We start from the raw sequence: 20,925 nt of genomic DNA, 5'->3' as shown, positions 1-20,925 counted from the left end.
CGCAGTATTGCCTGAAACAACACCTAGATCATTATGAAAGTGTGCTTGTCCAGATAGCAGAACGGATCGTATTGTATTTAACAATGTGTTACTTCGATTTGAAACTTTTAAATACATGGTATGTGGGTCTCTGTTGGTACTTCTATACCCCGCCCCCCGCCCTCGCCGGGCCTGCGAGTGTTCCGGGCAGGCCTGCACAATGGGACTCTAAGATTACAAAAATAGGCGACGTTACTTTGTGATTGTAGGGGGTACCTTTTATAAAATTGCTGCTGTGGAATGGATGGGGTTCGCTGTCTTTAAGCCCCGCAGGAGAGGTGTTCAGTCGTGCGATGTCCTTGTAATCTATTTTTGCCCCCACTTGGGTCGTGTTAACCGTTTTAGGATTTCTCCGAGCGGCAATCTTCATTCCGTGTTCCCTAATCCTAACAGGAAACTCTCCCAGTTTTACCCGGCTCCCAAGCTAGAAATACACCCCTCGGATTGGCAATCTCTCTCCTCTAACCATGTGCTCCCCCAGACCTGGCGGCAGGTGTTGCTCCAGGAGACCGAGGCACAGACCTGGGAAATTATTAGGCCCTTTAGTCCCTAAGCAGAAGTTCGGGGGAATCTCCTCCATTCGGGATCCCACCTGTGGCTCCTGGGACTCGGGGTCCGCGGGGAGGCGCGGGGCGTCCCGGGAACGCCCGAGACCGGGAGACGGCCCCCCAGAACCCCTCTAGGAATTTCTGGATGCAGGGGGAGTCCAAGGGCACGTGGGAAGCTGCTGCACCGCAGAGCCTAAGCGGGGGTTTAGCTCACCTGGCTCGCGGCGTGGCGTTGCCTTAGGAACCGCAACTTCCGGCCCCTACCGGAAGCCCGCGAGGTCGCACTGCGGGAGGTGCGCCCGCCCTACGGAAGGTGCGCCCGCCCTACGCGCGGACGGACCCAGCCCCTCTTGCCGTCCGGGTCTGGGCGCGAACCCGTCGCTCCCGCGGGGACCCAACGGAGCACCTGAGGACTCGCGACCGAGCCCGGTGGGTCGCTTGGCCGCAGGTCGGGCGCCATGGAGGCCTTTACGCGCTTCACCAACCAGACCCAGGGCCGGGACCGGCTCCTCAGGTGAGTCAGGTGCCCGCGGCGCCCAGCACTTCCCCTCCGCCGACCGGAGGACTTTGCGTTCAGCCCGCTCACCCTGAAGTCGGCGGGGCTGGGCCGGGAACCCCGCGCCCCCGCGAGCCCGCCGCCTGTCACACCTGCCGGAGCCCCCTTCTCCGAACCTGGGGACACTGCGTTCTCCAAGCAATTGGTTTTTTATTTTTTTTATTTTTTTTGAAAAGTAACTGTGGCTCTGGCCAGTGTGGCCCAGTTAGTGGGAGCGTCCTCCCGTAAACTGAAAGGTCGCGGGTTCGGTACCCGGTCTGGGCGCCTGCGGGAGGCAACCGATGGGTTTTTCTCCCTCTCTCCAAAAATCAGTGAGCATGCCCTCGGTGAAAATAAAGAAATAACCACACAAAGTTTGGGTTGGCATTTGTGACGAGGGGGCCAACGCCTTGGCTGTGGCTTCAAATAGCGCATGACATGCATAGGGAGAGACGGAACCGAGTTACTTCCTTCATGTGGCATTACTGCCCTGCCTGCCCCGGTGGAGGCTTTGCGAACCGGGAAAGAAAATGCGAAACCATCTGCGGTGTGCGAGCCCGGATGCGAGAACAGCAGCCCCTCGGAAGCACACGCTGTGCTACCGAAAAAGTTGAACATGCATGGCAGCTTTAATACGAAATAGTTCATGATGTTCTTTTTTGGTTGATTCTTGGAAAAAAGTTACAGTTTGATTTAGCAGCTTTTCCTCCTCTTCGGGGTGGAAAGTACTAATGCAAACAGACCAGTGAGAATAACCCCAGTAATGAGACCTTGGGAAGCGACTCCAGGGCAGGTGGCATTTTCAGTGGGTCACAACCGCCCATCCCAACCCTGTGAGGAAAATGCACTAAAATGCACAGGGGTATCCGACCTTTTGGCATCTCTGGGCCACGCTGAAAGAAGAAGAGTTGTCTTGGGCCACACATTAAATACATTGTGGCACGTAATCATACACACACACAAATCTCATAATGTTTTAAGTTAACTTAGGGTTTTGTGTTGGGCCCCATTCACAGCCACCCTGGGCTGCACGCAGCCCACGGGCCACAGATTGGACACCCCTGCCTGAAACCACCCCCATTCACAAAGGGAGAAACTGAAGCAGAAGGTTTCAGTGGCAGAGCTGAGAGATCTAAATGTTCACAGTGGACTCCAGGGCCCACCTCTTTAACCACCAAGCCAAGCGACCTTTCTCCTTAATTTGAAAGATGGAAAAAACGGTGGCATTCTGTACAAGCTTCATTCAAAAAGAAGCCTCCGATTCCAGTGGACTCAGCCTGTACCCTGCCAGATTATCAGCGAGGTTGGTTCGTGAAACAGTTGTGTAGCATACACTTACTCAGCAAGATCTGAAAGGCCTCCTATCCATTGCCCAGTCCTCTTGGTGGTCCGCAGCTTCTATGAACAAACTGGCATTCATGAAACGGTGCCTTGTTTTTGGACACATTCCTTTTGTTAGGCCAAATCTGAGAAGGTGGCCAGCTTGAGCCCTTTAGCCACGAAGCATACTTTGCGGAGGGTGGGGGTGATTATCCAAGTTCGCCATTCTGGAAAATGTGCTACTTGAAAATTTTAATTGAGAGTGTAGGGGTTTGGGAACAAGTCACCCCAAGATGTGCCTCTGTGATATGTGGATGATTTTGAACTAAAGGCAACTGATACCCAGTGGGCTCAAGAGAAATTTCTGTCCCACCTCCATTAACTACCTAGAAGAATTTAAAGTCGGGGCCTTGCCCAGAAGAGTTGACACCAGAAATAACTTTTTATGACCTATAGTTCAGGGCAAACTTGTAATGATTGAACATCTGTGCATCTTACTGTCCCGAGAATGACCTTCCTCCCCTCTGAAGCCCCAAGGCACCTTACCTCACCCTGAGCTCAGAATGTCAAATGTGCCTCAGTTTCCCTTTCTGTGTCTGAACCTCTCACACAAACATTACCTGTTCCCACACAAACATACGCAATTAAATGCATTTATTTTCTCTTGTTAATCTGTCTCGTATAGATTTATTAGACCCGCCAAAAGAACCTTGAGGGTAGAGGAACATGTCTTCCTCCCCACAAGAGTAATATTTATCACATAGAAGGATTCAAAGGCAGTCACAGGTCAGCAGGAGACAGGCACCTGCTGTATAAATGCACTTAGCTGTTCGATGTGGGGGTATGAACTTTCTCATCTGTTAGGTCCCTGTGACTGAGGCACTCTTACTTGTAGTCATGGCAGCAATCACTCTCGAACATTCAGAATTACTAAACAGGAGCCTGTCTGCCTTTCATACAGAGCACTGGGTGGCTTCGAAAGACAGCTTTCTCAACTTCATTACGCATTGGCATGTACTCGGTCCTTAGGAAAAAAATTACGCGGTGTTCAAACTGCGGACTTTTCCTTTGGTTCAAGTTTGAGTGTGTCTCCTGTCACCTCAGGCAAAAGTTAACTATGGCAAAAAAGAGTTCATTTTGAAAACCTGCAGAATCATTCTGCACTTAAGAAAATACAGGCTATGAATCAGCATTGCGGGGGCGGGGTTTGTGCAGTTTACCACGGTGACCGTGCCTGCCGCCCTGTGCCAGCAGAAGGCCCCCTGGGGGCTGTTCTCCGCGCCATCGCCAGGTGCCCCTCCGCTACCTTTGTGTGCGTTTCCGTCATGGGCTGTACCCTTTGGCCCTGTGGAGTGACCGTTGCAGAATTTGGCTTTTGTAAGAGCTGCCCGCAGGAGACCTTATCTCGAGAACCCTGCCTTTGGCAAGACATGTTTCTCCTTGCTTTAATCCATGAATCAGTTTTACTTGGTTTGTAAGTCATTGTCATTTTTTTTTTCCATTTCAGAGCCACTCAGTACACATGCATGTTGCTTAGATATTTGTTAGAGCCTAAAGCTGACAAAGAGGTGGTCATGAAGCTCAAGAAACTGGAGTCTAGTGTGAGCACTGGTCGTAAATGTAAGTACCCTGTCTCCTGAGGGACAGCGGCTCCTGGTTCAGAGCCTCAGACTCTGTAATTCACAAACTGCTTCCTCGATCATTGGCTTCCCCTCGTCAGCCAGGCTTGCTGATGAAGTCGCCCAGTCAGCCGGCCCGCGTGGGATGGCAGGCCAAGAGAGCTGGATGTTTCGCCGCAGACCATTCCCAACCACTGCCATGTTCCCATGTGGTGGCACAGCGTAGCCCCGGGTTACTCGTAACCCGTGGGACATACACTGCGTTTGTTTGGCTGTAGTTCTCGGAGTCACGGTGTCTTGGCCATCACTGACACGGGCTCCTAGCTACTGGGGGCCCTTCATATTCTCTAGAAGAGCAGACTAGCTGTATCCTGGACCCCCTGCCCTTGAGGGGTCGCTTGAGCAAATAGATACATGTTCTCAGGCCATCTGTGGCGTGGTTTCGTGTGAAAGGCAACAAGTGAAGTCAGCGTTCTGTGCTCATTTCATTCGCTGGACTGATAGGGCCATCCTGGCACATCCCATGCTTCCAGCAACAGTCACGTGCCTGACCCCGGGGTGTTTGAGGAGAACCAGATGTTTCTACAACAGGTAGATGGAGTGTAGAAATCAGATGCTGAACCTGAGCTTTGTGGGAGAACTAAGATCCCATGGTAGACTGAGGTTAGATTTAGTGCCAGATATGTTGGTCGAGGGGGGAAAAAAGGTGTTTTGGAGGAGGTGGAACTTGAGGTGTGGCGGCAAGAGGAGCAAGGAGAGGGCTCTGGCGGGCGGTTGCCTCCAGTGAGGGCTCGGCAGTGAGGCAGCATTGGTATTGGAGGATCGGCGAGAAAACTAGTCTGACTAGAGGAGTCTCACGTTGTCACGTGGGATGGGAAAGGCAGGTGGCTTTTCTGGATGGCTTTGGAGACCAGGAATAGAAGTTCTCAGGTTTCTTAAGAACGTTGGAGCTCAAGGTCCTGCCGCGGTCATCAGTCTCGGGGGTTCAGAAAGGACGTAGCCAAGGTCACTCAGTCAGCTAGTGCCAGACTGGCTCCCAGGGTTAGTCATTACGAGTTTTATTTTGTGTTATTTTTGATAAAAAGAATTGTGAACATTCTTCTGAGATTATAAATTTCCTGAGGGGAGCTGCTTCAGAGCGTTTGCTGAGTCTAAGATGTATTCCTGTAAGGAAACTCCTTTTGTGCCCTCCCTAATGTTTAGGACTGGAACTCATTCTGAGTATTTGATGTGTAAATAGATGACTGATACATCCCTGACTAGTTGAATTACCTGCTCAGATAAGGACGTGCCTTGTAGTGGTTGATTTAATTCAGCTACGAGTCACATATGACAATAGTATTAGTTGTTCTGTCCCTACATCCCACCATCTTTACTTCTTTGTCTTTCTGACCGTAGGGAGTCAAAGTGGGTTTGGACCAGAGAAATGGCAAAGTGATAATTTTTTAAAAGCAATCTTTTGTGTGGAAAGTACAATAAATAAAACGTAAGGCATCAGACCCTCTGAAAGAATGTCGTGTCCAGAGTTCATGTGACCCTAGGGCCCTTCTCCTACAGAAGCGTGCGCTTGTGGTGGCCAGAAGGGACGGCGCACCTCGAGTGGACCTTGCTGAGTGCGTTGCGGGCCACGTTAATGCTGCGCACTCACCGGAACGGAGGCAGCGCCGCTGGCTTTGTGCCTTCCAGAATCATTGTAGGTGTCAGTGACGTGCCGTGAAGTCGTCCTCCTTCCCTGAGCAAGGAGGGAGCCTCAAGTGACAGTCTTGTTAAAAGACCGGTGCTGGCCCTCGCCCAGATGCAGGGCCCCGCGCGCCTGCCGCACACGGGTTAAATAACCTTCACTGCTGTGGGCTCTCCCTGCAGGGTTCAGGCTGGGCAACGTGGTGCACGCCGTGCAGGCCACGCAGCAGAGCATTCACGTCATGGACCTGGTGCCCCGCATATGCCTGACGCTGGCCAACCTGAACCGCGTGGTCTATTTCATCTGCGACACCGTGCTGTGGGTGAGGAGCGTAGGGCTCGCCCCCGACATTCCCAAGGAGAGATGGCGCCTGTGGGCCGCACGCCATTACTACTATTCCCTCCTGCTGAGCCTGGTCAGGGATCTGTATGAAATCTCCGTGCAGATGGAGCAGGCGGCGCGGCACAGGGCGGAGAGAGAGACGTCGTCCTCCCAGGATCCTCTGGGGTACAGCGTGGCCGATGAGGAGACAGAATGGCTGCAGTCCTTTCTCCTGCTCTTATTCCGCTCCCTGCGGAAGCACCCTCCCTTGCTCCTGGACACGGTGAAGAACCTCTGCGACATCCTGAATCCCTTGGACCAGCTGGGCATCTGTAAGTCCAACCCTGGTGTCATTGGCCTGGGAGGGCTGGTGTCCTCTGTAGCAGGCATCATCACCGTGGCCTGGCCTCACCTGAGGCTGAAGACCGCCTGAGGCGGGACAAAGGAAAAGTTGGAACAACTGTTTTTCCTTGGTCCACATTCTCTACTGAAACAGATTAATTACGTCTAATTAAATTTCTAGACAAAGCTGACTCACGTATCTGTGACTGTGTCCTGGGAACGGAGAAGAGTGTGAAGGAAGGCGACCCAGAGACGAGGTCAAGCAGTGTCTGCGCAGGGGGCACAGTGAGCCCGGGAGGCCCATGCTGAGGAGGAGGAGGAGGAAGGATTTAGGGGTAGACCCCGCGGGTGGAAAGACCCCTACGGTGACCCCATCGAGGCTGCCGCCCAGGAGAGGGTCCCCGCATCGGCCCATCCGTGGGGTTTGGCCTCCACCTGGCGGCCAGTCACAGAGGTGTCCGTGGGGGGCCTTCCATCCTCTCCAAGCCAGGGCGGTGGTGGGAACTTGGAGGGGCGCGCTTCTCCCCGAATCTGTGGCAAGAACCTAGAATCCGTGTGCCCTGGTACCGCCCTCCCTGTGCATCCTTCTCCCTTTTCATTAACCCGCCACACACCTCCGAGCCTCCACTCTCACGAGTGACTCAAAAACCAAAGACGTTCCTAATCGATGTCCAGGCCAGCACACTCACCGCTGAACTTGTTGCCCCAGAGCCTGTTCTTCAACAGTGAACATTTGAGCACCACGCTTAGTTCGGGATCCACCGTGCACGGGATGACGCGGCCCCGTGCTGGGGCGGCGGGTGGCGGTGGTGGTGGGGTGGCAGCACAGCGGCGGGGGGAGGGAGCACGGTGCCTGTGTCCTCGAGGCTGCTGCTGCTGGGAAACGGGCTCTTCCCGGGGGGCCTGCGGGCCCTTTCCCCACGCTCACCTCTCACCCATGTCCTGGATGCGCAGCCGCCGCTGCCAAGGACCGGCCCTGGCAGCAGAGTGGGTGGGCGTGGGGCCCTGCGCTCCCTCTGGCCCGCAGCCACTTCTCCCCAGGCGGAACACTGCCCTTTGGCCCAGGGCTGCTCTCCAGATGCGGCCGCGTGGGTCACGTGTCCTGGGCCTCGGAGCCAGGGCAGAGGCCGCTGCTTCGGGTGCTTCCCTTCCTGCCCGTGGCTGCCTCGTGTTTTGGAACTCCAGGCTGGAGCCGTAAGGGTTAGATGTATCAGATGCTATTCTACTTCCCTTGGAGGCTCCCTGCCGGACTCTCTCCCCTTCCTGACTTTGCATTTCCTGCCTTGTTATATCACAGATACAGAACTGATTGCCACGGGTATGTCGTAAATATCTGATGTTCCCCACCTTCTCTCTGCCACTTTCCCCGTAGTCCACAACATACAACTTAGAGGCAACATTAGATAGAAGTGCACCAACAGCAAGGGAAGCGAGCCCTTCTGCCGCTATCCATGTTCATTCAGAGGCCCTTCTCACGCGCCGGGGGCGCTGTGGGCGTCCCGTAGCCCTCCCGCAGTCGGAGCCAGGAGCTGGACCCTGGGCTCCGCCGGACCCATCGCTAAGGAGGGGTGCGAGGCGACAGCTGTTGGTGGTTGGTCCACCACAGAATCTTGGTCAATGTTCCCTTGTCCAGACTTGACAGAACCCAGCTGACTTTCCAGCTGTGTATTCCGGTGGCATGTCGGACCAGGTGGTGTTTAGGAAACCCCGAAATCTAGGAATTTCCCAAGGCTGAAATTGTTCCCTCCAAGGCCAGGCAGGCGGGGAGTCAACTGCCCAGCCTGGGTTCTCTTGACTAAGAGCAATCCCTCTGTATGACCGGAGCGGGGCTCAATCTTGCTGTTCAGAATTCACTCCTGAGAGTAAGGCACATGGGATGGGGTTGAAACCAGCCCCACAGGACCCTCTGGGGGAAAGCAGCCAACGATGGAAGACCTTCAGAGCTTACAAGAGTGATGCCACATAGCCCACTGCCTTGTTTTTGGAAAACAGGTTCTTGAGAACGGGGGCCAGAAACATGTCACAGAACTGAGAGTTCGTGGCTACGGGACAGTCACTGCTCAGAGGCTGGAGCTCCTTCAGCGGTGCCATCTACCTCCCCCCTAGTTGGCTGGCTAAGTCTTACAGCACTGAGGCTATGCCCCAGGGACCCTGGGTCAAATAACCAGGACAACCGATGGACCAGGCTTCCTCCCCTCAGCCTCCTCCAGCTGAGAGGTGTCAGGAGTGTTGCCCAAGACTCCCCGGAGCAGCCGGACCGGCCTCTGCTGGAGGAGGCACTCTGTCCACGGCCGGGCGCTGGGACGGAGGCGGCGGCTAGAGTGAGTGCGGGGGCCGGGGCGCCTGCCTTACCTGTCTCAGCTGGTTGGTCTCTGAGAGCCACAGGAAAGGCATGGAGGGGCAGGGCCTGCCGGGAGCCTTACTGAGGACGAGGAGGCCTGCAAGGTGGATGAGAGGGAGTGCGGAGCTGAGGGTCCCGGGCGCCAGCTTCTCCAGCAAGCAGCCTGACCAGCAGGGCCTAACGGTGGCTGCTTCCTCGCCCAGCCGAGCACAGAGAGGAGGCTGGGAGAGAGGCTTGCGTAAAGAGAGAGGATTTCCTGCAGGACTTTTTCATTAAAAAGAAAAAAATACCTGAACCACAAACCTATTCTAATCTGTTTTGGGCCCTTGCCTTAAGGGCCTCTAAACTTCAGCTAAAACCTCTTGACTCTCAGAGCTGCCTTCATTTGTCACTTCTCACCCCGAACCCTTGTGAGGAACATCCATCCTGGCAAGCAGGCTGTGGGCCCCTCATCCTTAGGGGGCTCTGAGAGGGGGCTGCTTGTCTGTGGCGTTCCCCCTCCAGCCTAATGCCCTCTCTTTGGGGCACTCGAGCTCCCGGGCAGCCTGGGCCCTGCTGGCGGCCGTGACAGGCGGGGCCGACCCCGTGGATCTGATGCGGAGGGTTTGCTGACGGACCCGGGTGCTCTGCTTTGCAGCTTGACGAGCTACGATGGCAGTCAACAAGGGCCCGACCTTGCTGGATGGAGACCGCCCTGTAAGTAACGTGGGCTTCTTGGGGCAGGGGGTGGACACCGGGGCAGGGGGCAGCCGGGAGGGCTGGCTCAGGGGCCTTGCAGCAGGACCCGTCTAGGTGACAGTGAAGTTCACAGAGTGCCATGCCTTCGTTACTCTTGCCCTTGCTACGTTTTGCAGGGCACTGTTAGAGGACCTGGGGAAAAAAAGATGCTGATCAAAAACTAAGGGCTTTGGGGAAAGGGGGAAGAAATACGGGCGGGGAGGGAGAGAAGGGAAGCGGGGCAGAAGCCCGTGCGCTGTCCCCTCGGCGGATGTCCGTCCAGCACTGAGCCACTGAGCCCTGGAACCAGGGCGGTGGGCACGTTGCCGTCAGTGACAGGGGCCCCCTCAGCATCACTCACTGCGCAGCCTGTGCTGCTGCGTGTGGGAAGGGGTTGGGGACCGTGTGTCCATGCTCTGTGTCGAGCCTGGTTTCCACTGCGACTTGGAATGTGCCAGCACGTTCGGACGTACCTGCAAACCCGCTGGCGAGGCCTCTGGTTCAGGCGCAGCTCAGGCAGTGCAGCCAGAAAGCTGTGGACCCGTCCAGCGCTCCCTGTGCCCGGCTTAGCGTTAACCAGCCTCTGCCCGAGGAATCGCCTTGTTAAGTGTTGAAGCAAATCCTAGAATGCGCTCGACCTAAGGGGGTCAAGTGCGCTGGTCAGCCATGCCAGCGGGTAGTGGTTTCTTTCCTTCCCAGAACCTCTCCCCGCTTTTGCCTTGTCTGAAACAACCCCTGAAGACTCTGTCCAAAACATTCAAGAAAATGTTTTCTGTCCGCAGTCGTCATCTTTTTTCTGGTTCACCTTTCAAACTCACCAGCAGGACGAAAAGCTAAGCCACTGTAGCCTGTCATCCGGGGCACGTACATGCCTCCCTGGCCTGGCGGGCCAGGCCGCTCAGCCCCTGCCCAGAGAGGAGGCCGGGCCTGCGCCCCCCAGACTCAGACCACGCCTGGAACGCCGTCTTCCAGTGCGAGCACTGTGTGTGGGAGGCAGCGGGAGGCCGCAGCGTGTCCGGAGGAGGGGTCAGCAGACCAGGCCGGGCCCTCTGGGAGCTGAGCAGGGACCTGGCGCCGTGTTGCATGGGGAAGGGAGCACTAGGGGAAGACGAGTCTGCCTTCAAACTTGGGAAGGGCCAGCGAGTGCGAGTTTGAGGGACTAGGTTTGCCCAGCGCTGTGCCAGAGGGCGGGGGTGGGGCGGTGGGTGGGGGCGGATGGCAGCCCCACAGCACTGTCCAGCGAGGGGCGCAGGCCGCTCGGGATGGCCACGCTGCATCCGGAGAGGCATGGGGAGCCCAGAGGCAGGGCCCCCGCGGCCTCCAGCGTGTGCTCTGGGCAGCTGGGCAGATGGGCACTTACGCAAGATCTGGGATTTGCGGATTCCACTGACGGGCTGTGCAGGCGCTAGGTGGGCACTGGAGACAGAAGTGGAGGTCTGCTGGGGGAGAGACAGGTCCACACGTGGTCGCAGCCTCACGTGATGCATGTGGAGGCAGCCCGGGGAAGGAAGGCCTCCGACAGGACGAGGAGAGTCAGGGAGCTTCCCGGGAGGGACCGGGGCGTGGGGCCAGCGTGCGCAGACCGGCTGGGAAATGTTTACGTGAAGCCCCCAAACCAAGACGGACGGCAGCTGAACAGGCAGGCTGGCGTGCCGCTCGGTGCCTGTAGGTGCGAGCGGGCTAGGCTGGGGACAGCGATGTCTCCAGGGCCAGACCGTGAGCGGGGGCGTCCGGAGACCTCTGTGGCCTGGGCTCCACCTAGGCCACTTGGACCCGGGCTGACCTCGCCAGTGGGCTCAGTGGCCCTGGGGCCACCTCCCCAGGGCAGGCGGGAGAGGGGGGCCGGAGAGGGAGGCGGGACAGCGTGTACACCCCCTCCCTCCCGTGCAGGAGCAGGAGAACGTGCTGCAGCGGGTCCTGCAGCTACCCGTCGTGAGCGGCACCTGCGAGTGCGTCCAGAAGACCTACACCAGCACCAAGGAAGCCCACCCGCTGGTGGCCTCTGTGTGCAACGCCTACGAGAAGGGTGTGCAGGGCGCCAGCAGCCTGGCCGCCTGGAGCATGGAGCCGGTGGTCCGCAGGCTGTCCACACAGTGTGAGTCCTCGCGGCCTGCCTGCCGGTCTGTGTGCGCGCCGTCCCCCCGCCTGATCACCTGATGGCTTGCTGGTCTGTCTGCTCCTGTGTCTGTCTGACTCACTACGTAGTCTCCTCACCTCTAGACAGAGATGGTACGGCTGTACAGATGTCGCTGTAGCTGTATCCCTTCTCCTCTATAGACTCCCAGCGGGCATCTCACAGGGTAACAGCGATGGGCCAGAGGATAGGCGGGAGCGACGGGCAGGGCTGTGCGGGCGGTGGCGGCGGCGGCGGCGGGGCCCGGGGCACACCAGGCACCCGCAGCAGCTCCCCGTCCAGCGGCAGGAGCTCGCAGGGTCCGCAGATGCGGGGGCAGCGGGCTGCGTGCAGGCCTGCCTGCCTCCGGGCTCTCAGAGGGCAGAAGCTGCCGGTCTCGAGGTGCCACGGCAGATGGAGGCCGGAGGCAGCAGGGGCCGCAGGTCACTGACAGTCCGGAGGGAGCAGGGCTGGGGTCGAGGGTACAGAGGCCGCCGCAGGGCCCCCTGGCGTGCGGGGCTCACTGCAGCTCGGCCCTTCGCTTCAGTCATAGCGGCCAACGAGCTGGCCTGCCGGGGCCTGGACCACCTGGAGGAGACGATCCCCGCCCTGCAGTACCCCCCCGAAAAGGTGAGTCCTCCCCTCTTCTCTGGCCCCCCCCACCCCTGCTGCACCGCCCTCACTGCCGCTTGGGGACGGGGTTGCGAGCTGTTGAGTCCATGACCGGGGCCTCTTGTTTCTGTGGCCAGTGCTCCCCAGGCTGCCCGCCCGGAAGGCCACAGGGCTTGTGTCCTCCTCTCCCCGGGGGGCCAAGGGGAGGCAGGCTTCCTGGCACCAGCAGGTGCAAGGCTGGGTCCCCTGTCCCTTACCCTCCCCTCCCCGAGACACCCCGTGGTCCTGCGCTGGACCAAGCCATAACCACAGCCACCGAAGGTCTCGGGCCACGGACCCCAGGCTTGCAGTTCCCCGTCCTCACGACCCAACCCTTTGGACCACGAGGTTGAAGGGACCCCTCCGTTGGGTGCGTGTCCCCTGGGGTCTGCTGTGGGCGCAGCCATGCCAGGCGCTTCGGGGCTCCCGTCTCTGAGCCCGCCCGTCTCACGGAGCACCCAGCTGTCCGTCTCAGGGGCGGAGCCTGCCCGAGGCCGAGGCTGCGGAGAGGGTCTCAGGCGACCCTCTCGTCAACCCTGGGCGAGGGGGTGGCCGTCCCCATTTACAAAGGAGAAGACTTGTGGCAGATATCGGTGCCAGTCCCCTGGACCTCTGAGTGTGCCTGACCCCCGCCTCCCCCCCAAGATCGCCTCTGAACTGAAGGACACCATCTCCACGCGCCTCCGCAGCGCCCGCAACAGCATCAGCATGCCCATCGCCAGCACCTCGGACAAGGTCCTGGGGGCGGCCCTGGCCGGCTGTGAGCTCGCCTGGGGGGTGGCCAAAGGCACTGCCGAGTATGCTGCCAGCACCCGCGCCGGCCGGCTGGCCTCTGGTGGGGCTGACCTGGCCCTGAGCGGCGTGGAGAAGGTGGTCGAGCGCCTCCTCCCTCCAGCCAACGAAGAGCCAGGTATCTGCTGGGAGCCACTGGCAGATCCACCCTGGGGAGCGCGGTGGCCCCTATGTGGCCTGGGAATTGGCCAAGTCAGCAGGGAGGCCTGGCGGGGTTTTCAGGGGCTCCCTTCCTCACTGGGCCCCTCTCCCCTGATGTAAGTGGGGAAAGGGTGGAGCTGGGACGGCGGCTTCGCTGATCTCCTGTCCCCATCCTCTCCCCCTCCCTGTGGCCCAGGCTCCGCTCCAGGACGCCCGGACCCCAGGAAGCCTCCCAAGGCCAAGCCGAGCCTCCTGCGCAGGGTTGGGGCCCTGGCCAACACCCTCTCCCAACACACCTTCCAGACCACGGCCCAGGTGCTGAAGCAGGGCCACGCCCTGGCCATGTGGGTGCCTGGCCTGTCACCGCTGGTGAGTGTCAGCCCTGAGCTCTGGCCAGCCTGGAGCCAGGGCCGAGGGCCCGAGGGGGCGGTGGGCCAGCGCTGGAGGCTGCAGGGAAAGAGCGGGGCCAGCCTCGAGGGCGCCGGGCAGGGCCGTGGCCCGCCCCCATTTCCATCGCCCTTGCTGCGGCTGGTCCCGTCCCTCTCATCCCCCAGCCGGGCCTCCTGCCCCGGGCCTCCTGCTGGGTGGCCGCTGAGATCGCCCGAGGGAGCGGCGCTGTGCTGGGTGGGGTCCCCCATGGCCCCAGGCTGCTTCTCATCCCCTTTCTGGGTCCTGCTCCAGTGGAGCTGCGCTCCCAGGCCCTGGGAGGGTCAGCTCCTCCCCCGTCTCTCTGTGTGTCAGCCGCTGGGGCCCAAACAGGAAATACACACAATATTAAAGCATAAAGCTCAGCACACACTTCTCGGCCATCATCTGGGGGCCCTTTCAAAAGCATCGTTGGCCCGGCCTGTCCATTCAAGCAGACGTTGGCTGCGAACCTGCAGTGCGCTGGGTTCTGTGGCCCCCGCAGGAAGGCAGGCGTGCCCCCCGCGCCGGGGGCCACGTAGCAGTGGGGGCCTGACGCTCCCGCCCCGGGTGCCCTGGCCCACGGCTGGCTCCACTCTTTAAAGACCTGCAGGGGCCGCGGCTCCTGCCAGACGGACACATCCCCAGGGACCCCACCGTTCCGCCCAGCGGAAACGAGAGCCACTGTCCCCCCAAAATGACAGTCGGAAATGTTCCCCTTGGCTTTATCCCTCGCCAAGAACAGAGAACAGCTCCAACGCCCATTGCCAGTGGCGTGGGCATGTGTGGCGTGCTCCTGTGTTGGGGCGTCACGCAGAAACACGGCAGTAGCACTGCCTCCCGACACCACACTGAACCAAAAGAGCTAACTGTTCACACAAATGCACTCCCTGTCTCGGCCCAATCACATGAAGTTCACAAATAGGCAAAACCAGTGGGAGAGGTCAGAATGTGGTCGCCCTCAGCGGGGAGTCTCCTGGGCACTGAAATGGTCTCTCTTGACCTGTGCTGCGCACACGGGTGTGTGTTTGTAACAGGTTATGGCGCCGTCCATGAAAGACAGGTGTGCTTTCTGGTACCTAGCGTTCAGCAAAAACTTTTAAGAACAGGCTGCTGGGGCAGGGCCCTGTCCCCTCCCCACCCCGCCCCGGGGGTGAGGGACTTGGGCTGCAGCGGCTGAAGCCAGGGACCCCTCCTTGGCTCCCGCAGAGCAGCCTGGCCCAGTGGGGCACGTCAGCGGCCATGCAGGTGGTGTTCCGGCGGCGGAGCAGCGTGCGGGTGCCCTGGCTGCACAGCCTCGCTGCCGCCCAGGACGAGGACCACGAGGACCAGACGGACACCGAGGAGGAGGAGGAAGAGAGCAAGGAGGAGGCGGAGGAGGAGGAGGAGGAGGAGGAGGAGGAGGAGGTGGAGGAGAAGCTCAGTGAGGTGAGAGCGCAGCTGGGTTGGGGTGCGGACGCCCCGAGGTCCCACAGCCCGCGGAGGCCCCGGGGGGGACGCACAGGGCCACTGCAGACGCTTTCGTGCCCTCTGCCGGCGGACGTGCACGCGGGCCCTGAGTTAGGCGGGCAGGGCAGAGACTTGGCCGCACTTGCAGGGAGGGGAGGTGACCTGCCCGAGGCCACACAGCTGGTGGCAGAGCCAGGTGTCCAGTTCTTCCCCTCTTGCCCTGGGGGTGGTGTGGAAGGGAAGGGTCAGGGAGATGCTGCCCAAAGGACCGACCTTGCTCCCGTCCTCAGGTGGCAACCCCTCCCCGGCCGCCAGGCCTGCTGGGCAGCGTGGCACACGCCCTGCACAAGGCCGTCCGGGGCACCATCTCGGCTGTGACGTGGGCGCCTGCCACTGCGCTGGGCATGGCAGGGCGCATGCTGGGCCTCAGGTCGGCCCGCACTGTCTCCTCGACCAAAGGCAGGGCCATGTCCCTGTCCGACGCCCTGAAGGGGGTTACGGACAACGTGGTGGACACGGTGGTGCACTATGTGCCGGTAGGTCCCCTCCCCACTGACCCTGAGGGCGCCGTCGCCCCCAGGGGTGCGCCATGGGTCTAGGCAGCCTGCGGGTCGACCTCGGGCCTGAAACAGCTTGGCAGGGGTACCCTGACCCCAGCCAGGGCAGTGTGGGGGCCACGCTTAACCTAAAACTCCGACCCCAGGACGGGTCAGGCCCCAGGACAGTCCGTGGCCTCCCCATGAAAGACCCCAGGGTCCAGGAACTTTTCTGGGGGCCTGCCTCGCCTTGGGGGCCCGGCCGTGGAGACCCGCAGAGCAGGCAGGACCTCGGCTGCCTCCCCTGCACACCCCACCCATTTGCACCAGAAGCCCTTGACCCACCGCCCGGCCTGTGTCCCCGAAGGCTGCTCCTGGGAGGCGGGACTCCGAGGCGGTGGGTGGGAGGCGCAGGGTGAGACCACACTGGGCCCTGACCAGCTGCCGGGTCCTCAGCTCCCCAGGTTGTCACTGATGGAGCCCGAGAGCGAGTTCCGGGACATCGACAACCCGCCGGATGAGACAGAGCGCCGGGCGTCTGGGGCGCCGGCCGGCCTGGCGCAGCCCCGAGGCAGCCTGCGCGGCATGAGGACGCAGAGCCTGGAGGACAGAGTGGACCTGGCCGCTGCCCCGCGCTCAGCCTTCCCAGCTGCGCCCCGCGAGAAGCCGGCGCGCAGGGTCAGCGACAGCTTCTTCCGGCCCAGCGTCATGGAGCCCATCCTGAGCCGCGCGCAGTACAGCCACCTGCGCAAGAAGAGCTGAGCGCCCGTGCCGCCGGCCACCGCCGCGGGGCGCCGGAGCCAGGGCCGTGTCACCAGCAAGTAAGCAGAACCTATACGTCCACGAGAGTGTTGACTTCTTCAAAGTAGCCCCCGGGGCCCCCTGCAGCTCGGCACACGTCGTCTCTGAGCATCTTTTGTGGGCTTTGCGGCCAATTTTAAAGAAAAATCTGAGCAGCCACCTGCTTCGATTCGGTCTTGTTTGTTTTACTAAAAGATTCGTCGCCTAACTTGATGTTTCACTTCTTTAATCAAACCTGTGGCCAGATACTATTTGACTGTCTCCAAGGTTTAGGGCCGTCCTCTAGACAAACATTTGCCACTGCTGAGCTGTGTTGCTAACCTGAAAGTCCAACCAAGCAGGAGTTCTGGGCACAGTTCCAAGCCCAGAGGTTCCCGAGTGTGCAGCCTCCCCGTCGGCTACTTTGAAGGAACCGCAGTCAAGTGTAAAAGCTCTCGTGTGTTTATATGAAGTATCAGCGTCCCTGAGTGTGTGTGTTCGCAGCGCCCCTTGGCTTCCCAGGCTGGGTTCTCGTGTTCACAGCGCCACCTTCTGGCCCTTGGCGCATCCCTTTGCATCCTGCGCGCCGGGCACCGGCTGCCACCCGTGCCTTCCCCCTGGCCTTCCCCTTGCAGTGCTGGTGTCCCTCGCGTGGGGGCGACGGCGGTGGTGACCCTTCACTGCAGAAGGTCAATACTATTGTGGGGTGCCCCGCCTTCTGGCGTCCCTGGGCCACACTGGAAGAAGAAGAGTTGTCTTGGGCCACATGTTAATCACATAATCACAAAAAAATCTCACAATGTGTTAAGCAAATGTGCGGTTTTGTGCTGGGCTGCATTCACAGCCGTCCTGGGCTGCGTGCGGCCTGGGGCGCCTGGCTGGACACCGCTGATTTAGAGCATCCCGAGCTCTACTTCTGGAGGTACCAATATTCGGTAAATCTAAGACATGCAGACATACAATTTCACATTCAAACACTGCAAGAGGGTGGTGCACCCCCCTTGAGGTCGGGGTTCCCCTTTGCTGCTGGCGCGTGGGCAAGCACATGCGTGCGTACTTCCCGCGTGGGTCACCCCGCTGCAGGCTGCTCTGCCTCCCTGCTCTTTCCCCTCACAACACACCTTAGAGGTCGTAAATCCTCCTCGCTCTTTCTAAAGGCCACAGAGTAGGTGCTTCATAATGTGATTTAACTAGTTCTCTAACAAAGGGCTTTGAAGTTGCCTCTTTTTTTTTTTCCACTACTGCAATCAGAACTGCAATAAATGTCCTTATTCAGAATGTCTCGGGTACACGTGTGGACATACATCTAGAGGATGAACCTGTCACTTGGAACCAGGACTTGATGGGCGAAAGGGTGTCTGCGTTTTAAAATTGTGAGACAGTGCCAAGCAGGCTCCCAAACCACACTCTGCTTTCATTTTCATCCGCGGCTGCCCAGAGAGTCAAGTGCTGGCTCTCTGCCTTCCCTGGATGTTCCCTGTCTGATGGTGATGGCAGAGGAGAAACGGGGAGGCCGGGTCCCTGCTCCCATTGCCACTGACTCAGCCTGCCCTCCTCCTTCTGGTCCCTCTGTTAGCTGAGATGACAAATGACCAATGGACCCAGGGATCCCATGCTCTTTCCAAACTGGGGCTCACAAGCCAGAGCTGCGGGCCAGGCCTCGTCACCCTGCGTCTGGGGCACAGCGATGGCTTCCTGGTGCGGCCCGGGTCCCCATCGCCACCCTGAACATCGTGGGAGATGGACCCTCCTCAGTCTCAGAAGGGGCCGTGGAATCAGAGCGGGTGGAGGCTCCCTGCCTGGGGAGGGGGAGCCTTGTGAGTTTCGGGGGTGGCGGGGGGGCGAGCCGCGAAGGGGAGCGATGCGGCGGCAGGAGGAGGGACGGCCTGCACCCGAATAAACGAACGCGTGAGCGCGGTTTTCCAGAGTCGCGGGGTTGGGAAACCCCACGCGGAGCGAAAACGTCCCGGGGTTAATCTTCGTCTTCTCACGTGTTACAATGTGCCCCTACGAGACGCGGGTGTCCCGCCGGCGGCAGGGGGCTTCTCGGGCTCCGAGAATCAGGCCGGCGGCTGGGTCGCTGGGTCGCCAGAAGTGTGTGGGCCGGTGCCGGGATCGGCACCCAGCGCCCCGTGCAGGGGACCGGACGGCGCCGAGTGGAACGGAGCCCCGCGGCCCCGCCCCGCGGCCCCGGCCCCGCCCCGCCCCCGCGTCCCGCCTGCGGACAGACTGCGCGGCGCCGCCCGGCTCCTGCCTCAGCCCCCGGAGCCCGAGCAGAGGCGGGGTTGCAGGGAAAGGCGGGATCATTTAGGGGGGCGGGGGTCCTGGTGACGGCATCAGAGCGCGCGGCGTTGGGGCTGGGAGGCTGGCCGCAGGGCCGGGGGCTGCGCTGACACCCGGGCAGGTAAGCGGCGGACCCCCGGAGAGGTGGGGGCCGCGAGCGACCCTGCGCAGGCCGTCCTGGCGGCGCGGGGAGCCGGCACCCCGCTGGCGCCCATCCGCGCTTTCCAGCCTCCCGGGGCCCTTGCCGGGGCGCGCGGGGGCCCCTCCCCTAAGTCGGGGGCCCGAGGCCGACCACCCGGGCCTGGCGGGGAGGAGCCGCCCGCGTTGGTGACCACCCTTCCGGACGTCCCCGGAGCCCCCGCCTCCCGCGCCCGAGCCCGCGCCCGAGCCCGACCGCGCCGGCGGACGGCTCTGGGTGCCTTCGGGGCGCAGGGAAGCGGGCCCGCAAGGAGCTAAAAAGTTCAGGGGGGTGGGACAGGTACCGCCGTGTCCCCAGCGCCGGCCCCCGAGCAGGGCCGGAAAGATTTCGTGACCAAAACGGCGTTACAGGCGCTGAGAGAAGTTGAGTACAGTGCGAGCCTCGGGGAGTGCGCGCCTGCCCACCTGGGCAGTGCGGCGAGCGCCTGGATCAGGCGCGAGGGAGACTCCAGCGGGGCGCAAAGCGGTCACCTCCGGAGCGAGCGAACTCAGTTTCATACGTAGAAACAGGACATTGTCGAATAACGATGGATACTGTAGCTCGTAAATACATGCACCAGAGCATAGGCGCTTGTCGGGACCCAGCGCCGTTCGCGCCGCCTTTCCCGTGGCCCGCAGCGCAGGGCCTCGCCGCCGGCATCACCGGAGACAGGCACCTGAGCGGTGCGGGCAGAGGAGCCCGCTGTCATTGTTTGCTGGTGGAAGATCTTCCCTTCAGTTTGTTTGCAAAACAAAAACAAAAACAAAACAAACAAAAACAAAAAGAAAGGCAACGCCTGTGAAGCGCAATAAAACAAAGCACAATAACGGAGATAAACGCGGTGACAAAGTGGTGCAGGGCGGGGCGGTCAGGGCTGGTGAGGGAGGGTGAAGCCGGAAAAATTCCTTGGATAAATATTAGTTATCACAGTTGGGCAGCGACGAAGTCACACACTGTGCTGGGCCGTGGAGATGCCACAGGATGGGGACAGGGCGGTCCCTGCCTCCCAGCCTGGGGCGTGTGGACAGACCAGCGTTCATGGGAGCAGCCGGGGTTGTGTGTGGGTTGGGGGCCGGCAGGGCGCTTGCCTGGCTCCCTGCAGAGGGTTGTGCTGGCTCAGCTCAGGGCGGGCAACCGAGGAGGCCAGGGCGCAACAGGGAGTGGGTACCAGGCAGAGAGAGGTGAGGAAAGGGGATACGTGTGCCTAGTCCAGGTACAAAGGGCCTGTTAGAGTTCGGCCTCTTTGGGGGGAGTGTACGATGGCTTTGCCACTTTTGAAAGATGGCGCCTGGTTGCCGTGGAGGAAGGTGCAGGGACACAGACCACTGAGGGGCTAGAAAAGGTCCTTCCATCAGGACCTCAGTGGCCAGGACCAGGGCTTTAGCATAGGATGGGGAGAAGCCCGGGACCCTGAGAAGCGCAGTCACTCCCTCCGCCGCTGCGGTTCCACTTTCCGCGGTTCCGGTTACCCCCGGCTGAGTGTGGGCTGAGGATATGAAATGGGAAATTGCAGAAATCTTAAGTTGGAAGTTGTGTATTCCGAGTCGTGTGATGAAATCCCACCGTGTCCCGCTCCCTCCCGCGCTGGATGGAAACGAGTTTGTTAAAAAAAAACAAAAACCAAAGCAACAAAACAACGCAACACCTGTGAAGCTCAATCAAGTGAACACGTGTCCACACGTGGCAGGCGCTCGCAGCCCCGGGCTTCAACGGTATCTCGGTGCCTGTGTTCAAGCAGCCCTTCCTGGACTTCCTAGTGGGCCCAGAGCTCAAGAGCAGCGATGCTGGCAATTTGGATATGCCACCGAGAAGTCGGAACGTGCTGCTTTTAACGTTCTCTACTTAATCAGGGAAGGAAAAAAAAAAAACAACAAAACTCGAATGCGTAGGTTGGAAGATGACCATAAAAATGAATCATCTGTGAAATCGCGGTGGAAAAAGAAATGTTCTAGTTTTGCTGTCGCACCACAGACTGCGAAAGTCACGGCCACAGTGCGGGGCGAGTGCCGGTTCGGACCGAAAAGGCAGTGAGTGTGTGGGTGGGAGACAGGAGCAGAAAACACGGTCTGCTTGACGGTGGCGTTGGGCCAGAAAGCAATGAGCTAATTACACAGGGACTTCAGCCAGGGGTTCC

The 20,925-nt window shown here is 60.1% G+C and overlaps 2 protein-coding genes across 2 annotated transcripts; both read left to right on the top strand.

Moving 5' to 3' along the window:
• The first annotated feature begins 900 nt into the window (after positions 1–900).
• Positions 901–6,646, top strand: PEX11A (peroxisomal biogenesis factor 11 alpha). The gene is made up of 3 exons (XM_054577566.1): positions 901–1,101; positions 3,950–4,062; positions 5,925–6,646. Exons 1-3 carry the CDS (start codon positions 1,046–1,048, stop codon positions 6,494–6,496), a joined length of 741 nt encoding a protein of 246 aa, XP_054433541.1. The 5' UTR covers positions 901–1,045; the 3' UTR covers positions 6,497–6,646.
• Positions 6,647–8,595: 1,949 nt separating this feature from the next.
• On the top strand, positions 8,596–16,510 carry PLIN1 (perilipin 1). The gene is made up of 9 exons (XM_054577565.1): positions 8,596–8,726; positions 9,384–9,442; positions 11,354–11,558; positions 12,124–12,206; positions 12,873–13,137; positions 13,357–13,529; positions 14,775–14,993; positions 15,305–15,550; positions 16,007–16,510. Exons 2-9 carry the CDS (start codon positions 9,398–9,400, stop codon positions 16,310–16,312), a joined length of 1,542 nt encoding a protein of 513 aa, XP_054433540.1. The 5' UTR covers positions 8,596–8,726; positions 9,384–9,397; the 3' UTR covers positions 16,313–16,510.
• Positions 16,511–20,925: the final 4,415 nt, after the last annotated feature.

This window comes from Pteronotus mesoamericanus, unplaced genomic scaffold (genome assembly GCF_021234165.1).
Source record: "Pteronotus mesoamericanus isolate MK-2021 breed Mesoamerican mustached bat unplaced genomic scaffold, CSHL_Meso_final contig_438, whole genome shotgun sequence".
Classification (NCBI taxonomy): domain Eukaryota; kingdom Metazoa; phylum Chordata; class Mammalia; order Chiroptera; family Mormoopidae; genus Pteronotus; species Pteronotus mesoamericanus.
This window is presented reverse-complemented; position numbering and strand designations above follow the sequence as displayed.

Coding starts and splice junctions, on each gene's coding strand:
- PEX11A (XM_054577566.1), top strand. CDS start 1,046: ATGGAGGCCTTTACGCGCTTCACCAACCAGACCCAGGGCCGGGACCGG. Junction 1,102..3,949: donor GGCCGGGACCGGCTCCTCAG/GTGAGTCAGGTG, acceptor TTTCCATTTCAG/AGCCACTCAGTACACATGCA. Junction 4,063..5,924: donor TGTGAGCACTGGTCGTAAAT/GTAAGTACCCTG, acceptor CTCTCCCTGCAG/GGTTCAGGCTGGGCAACGTG.
- PLIN1 (XM_054577565.1), top strand. CDS start 9,398: ATGGCAGTCAACAAGGGCCCGACCTTGCTGGATGGAGACCGCCCT. Junction 9,443..11,353: donor TGCTGGATGGAGACCGCCCT/GTAAGTAACGTG, acceptor CCTCCCGTGCAG/GAGCAGGAGAACGTGCTGCA. Junction 15,551..16,006: donor CGGTGGTGCACTATGTGCCG/GTAGGTCCCCTC, acceptor CCGGGTCCTCAG/CTCCCCAGGTTGTCACTGAT.